The sequence below is a fragment of the Stenella coeruleoalba genome (genome assembly GCF_951394435.1).
Source record: "Stenella coeruleoalba genome assembly, chromosome: 16".
Taxonomy (NCBI): domain Eukaryota; kingdom Metazoa; phylum Chordata; class Mammalia; order Artiodactyla; family Delphinidae; genus Stenella; species Stenella coeruleoalba.
The window spans coordinates 28,614,422-28,618,387 of record NC_137162.1 but is presented as its reverse complement, the minus strand read 5'-3'; the positions used below and the strand labels follow the sequence as shown (position 1 = coordinate 28,618,387).

Sequence of the window (3,966 nt, the reverse complement as noted above, 5' to 3'; positions counted from 1 at the left end):
ATCCTGGCATGTTTTGCCTTATTTATCCCTGGCAACAACCCTGAAGAAGGTATTACTGTCTTTTTGTAGACAAAGAAACTGAGGCTTAGAAACGCCCAAGGCCATACACTGACTAGGCCAGGATTCAAACCAAGAGCTGTCAGTCCACAAAATTCAGTAATGGCTCCATCATCCTGTCTCTCACATACCTGCTTAGTGCGGCCGCTGGAAAAGCTACAAGAGCCAATGCTAACGGTGCCCTGCCCTCGGGGGCTCATAGTTTACCCAGGGAGACCAGGCAGACAGTATAGCTATAGTACTAGGCGGGAAGTGATAAGTGACACGAATGTCCTTTACTAGCACGAGCTGCAAGTTCAGATGCGAGAGAGATGACTTCCGGCTAGGCGACGAGGGAGCGCTTCCTTGGAGGAGGTGGCATTTGAGCAGAGCCTCGGAGAACAGGCTTGTCGTGGAGACAAGGGCGGAGAAGACATTCCGAGTGGAGGGAACAGCTTGAGCAAAGTCAACAAGGCGAGAACGCACACGTCGCCCATCCATAGACATATAAAACTTTCCATCTCCTTGGGGATCCAGTGCCGGGTATTTACATGCCAGGAAGTTTTCCTGCCCCCGCAGCATCTGGAAAAACCATACTCCTGGGCTATCCTTCCTGGTAGCTGGTTCTCAGACAGGAAACCTCCCAGAACTGGCTTTGTCCGGGAAGATGCGGCCAGTCTGGGTGGGAATCGGTAGTTCGCGTACCCCAGGCAGTGCAGCCTCGCCCACAGTGACTAGGACTTTGCGACTTTATACTAGTCCTTGTCTATTTCTGGTAGGTCCACGGCACCCACACTCACTGGCTGCGGAGGGGCGCGGTCCACAGGAGCTGGAACCAATAGAGAGGGAGGTCGAAGCGAGAGCCCCGCCCCAGACGTGACGTAAGACCCCCGGACTCAGGCTTCGCAGCCCCGGCCCCAGTCCCTTCAGTGGCTTTAACAAAACCCAGACCCCCACGTCCCGGCCAATGGAGGCGATTTAGACTGGAGCGGGACCGCGTCTGTCAAAAGCCCGACTCGGCAGCAGCGGCGGAGTCCAGAAGGAGAGCTGGAGCCGCCGCGCTGCCTCCCCGCCCCCGCCGGGATTTATTGAGTATTTGGACTGGACAATTAAGTGGCCCTGATGATGTTACCAAGCCCGGTCACCTCCACCCCTTTCTCAGTCAAAGACATTTTGAATCTGGAGCAGCAGCAGCAACAGCAGTTCCACGGCGCGCACTTGCAGGCGGACTTGGAGCACCACTTCCACTCGGCGCCCTGCATGCTGGCCGCCGCTGAGGGGACGCAATTTTCTGACGGAGGGGAGGAGGACGAGGAAGAAGAGGGAGAGAAACTGTCCTATTTGAACTCACTAGCTACAGCCGATGGCCACGGGGATTCGGGGCTCTGCCCCCAGAGCTATGTCCACACGGTCCTGCGAGACTCGTGCAGCGGGCCTAAGGAACATGAAGAGGAGCCCGAGGTCCTGAGGGACCGGAGCCAAAGTGAGTAGAGGGGGAAAGGAAACGCACCCGCACATCTGGAGCAATGGCGGGGTGCCCGCAAAAAGCCCACAAATCTCGCCAGCACGGCTGCCCGCCCCGTTAGCCCCGGCTGGGGTCATGCCCTGGCCCTGGTCAACGACAGCTCCGCAAAGCGCAGGTGCCTGCAAGGGAGCCAGGGCGGAGGGAGAAAGACAAGGTGACTCCGTCAACTACTCCCCCCAGAGGGGGGAGGCGATGCAGCCCCGGAGGGAAGGGAAAATAGTTACTGCTGCCCTGATGGTGATAAGCAACATGGGCTCAGCAGCTGGGTGCTGACAGCTCATAGTATTTTTGCTCTTCCCAAGAGCTAGAGGGGCACGAGCCTGAACTCTTCCCACTTTCTCTCTAGCGTGAGACGAGTTTTCTGAGGCCAGGGCAGCCGCTCCCTCTTCTTGGAAAAGACAGTCGAAGCAGCTTTTGTGCCTAGTGTCCACAGGGCGCAGGAACTTCGGTAGAGTTCAGCTGGGTGGTTTCCTCACTTCTCCGCCTGGAACTCAGCGTCCTCGCACCCACGGCACCCGGCAGAGAGGGAGGGGATGCTGGGAGAGTGCGTGGGAACACAGTCCATTCCGCACTCACACCCCTGAGGCACCAGACTTTTTTGAAAATTCTTAACGTTTTGCTTTGTGTCCCAGGCTGTGGGGCTTCGGGCTGAGTGAAAAACGCGCCGAACTTAGATCCTGGCTGCTCAAGTAGGATGCGAGGTGAATTGGGTAGGGAAATAGGACAACTGAATAAAGCCTCCAAGGAAGTGTTTGTTTCGGAGGAGAGAGAGCCAAAGAATCTCCTTCCCTAAGAGGAGGTTTGATGTGGTGGAAGCCAAGGCCTGTGCTCTGACAGCTCCCCGGGCCTAAAATCGACATGAAACTGTCTAAATCAATCAAATTTCTTTTTCTCTCTAAGGTAATACAGATGTCGTCAGGCAGACGTTTAGCTGTGGGCCTGTAGGCTTTTAAAAGTAAAAAACTGTCCCTGGGCAATACATGAGCGTTACACTCAGACATTTACGAGCAGGAAGATTTTCGCAGAACGCACGCATACCGGCTCCCAAATACCAACACGTCTCACACCTTCAGCTATTCATGACGGAGTGGAAGGCAAACGAGTTTGCAAATACTATAGTTATTATGGAGTTGCAAACTTCCATCCTGAAAATAATCATCAGCACGCCGAGCCGCACATTTAATACAGGGTAATCTCTCGCGGATGCTCAAGTTCTAAATAAACGCGCACTAACTACCCCTCCCCACGGAACGTGCCTCCACCCGCCAAGGGCGTTGTGAGGGGCCTTGGGCTATCGCAGGGTCCCACGGCGTCAGGAGCCACAAACTTTCCCCAAAGTCCAAGCAGTTATTACCGCACACTCCGCGCTGCCCCCCAAAGGGGCCACAGTGCTCCGGGACCGGAGCCGCGGTGAGATCGGGAACAATTAAAGGACGCTGTTGTTTTGCTTCTTCCGCAGAAAGCTGCCAGCTGAAGAAGCCTCTGGAGGCGGCCGGAGACTGCAAGGCAGCGGAGGAGAGCGAGAGGCCGAAGCCACGCAGCCGCCGGAAGCCGCGGGTCCTCTTCTCGCAAGCCCAGGTCTTCGAGCTGGAACGCAGGTTCAAGCAGCAGCGGTACCTGTCGGCCCCCGAGCGCGAGCACCTCGCCAGCAGCCTGAAGCTCACGTCCACGCAGGTGAAGATCTGGTTCCAGAATCGCAGGTACAAGTGTAAGAGACAGCGGCAGGACAAGTCTCTGGAGCTGGGCGCGCACGCGCCCCCGCCGCCGCCGCGCCGCGTGGCAGTGCCGGTGCTAGTGCGGGACGGCAAGCCGTGCGTCACGCCCAGCGCGCCAGCTTACGGCGCGCCCTACAGCGTGGGCGCGGGCGCCTACTCCTACAACAGCTTCCCCGCCTATGGCTATGGGAACTCGGCAGCCGCCGCCGCAGCCGCGGCTGCTGCAGCCGCCGCCGCTGCGGCCTACAGCGGCAGCTACGGCTGTGCGTACCCGGCAAGCGGTGGAGGCGGCGGCGGGGCCTCCGCGGCGGCCTCGGCCATGCAGCCCGCCTGCAGTGCGGCCGGAGGCGGCCCCTTTGTCAACGTGAGCAACCTGGGCGGCTTCGGCGGCGGCGGCGGCGGCGGCGGCGCGCAGCCGTTACACCAGGGTGCGGCGGCCGGGGCCGCGTGCACGCAGGGCACCTTGCAGGGCATCCGGGCCTGGTAGGGACCGGGCGGGTCATGCGGCAGCCGCCCCACCGCAGCCTGGCGCCGCGGGACTGAAGCGCGAGAAAGGCTGGATCCAAGGAAGGGCCAGGTCCCCTCGTTAAATAAAAATAAATAAATAAATAAATATATATATATACACACGTCTCGCTCCCCAGAGCCCCGGAGCGCAGCTCACGCGAGGCCTGGGGAAGGGGGCTCAGG

At 58.9% G+C, this 3,966-nt stretch overlaps 1 protein-coding gene across 1 annotated transcript; it reads left to right on the top strand.

Moving 5' to 3' along the window:
* Positions 1-1,158: 1,158 nt before the first annotated feature.
* Positions 1,159-3,763, top strand: NKX2-3 (NK2 homeobox 3; the record flags this gene model as incomplete). The annotated part of the gene is made up of 2 exons (XM_079900459.1): positions 1,159-1,519; positions 3,021-3,763. 2 exons carry the CDS (start codon positions 1,159-1,161, stop codon positions 3,761-3,763), a joined length of 1,104 nt encoding a protein of 367 aa, XP_079756585.1.
* Positions 3,764-3,966: the final 203 nt, after the last annotated feature.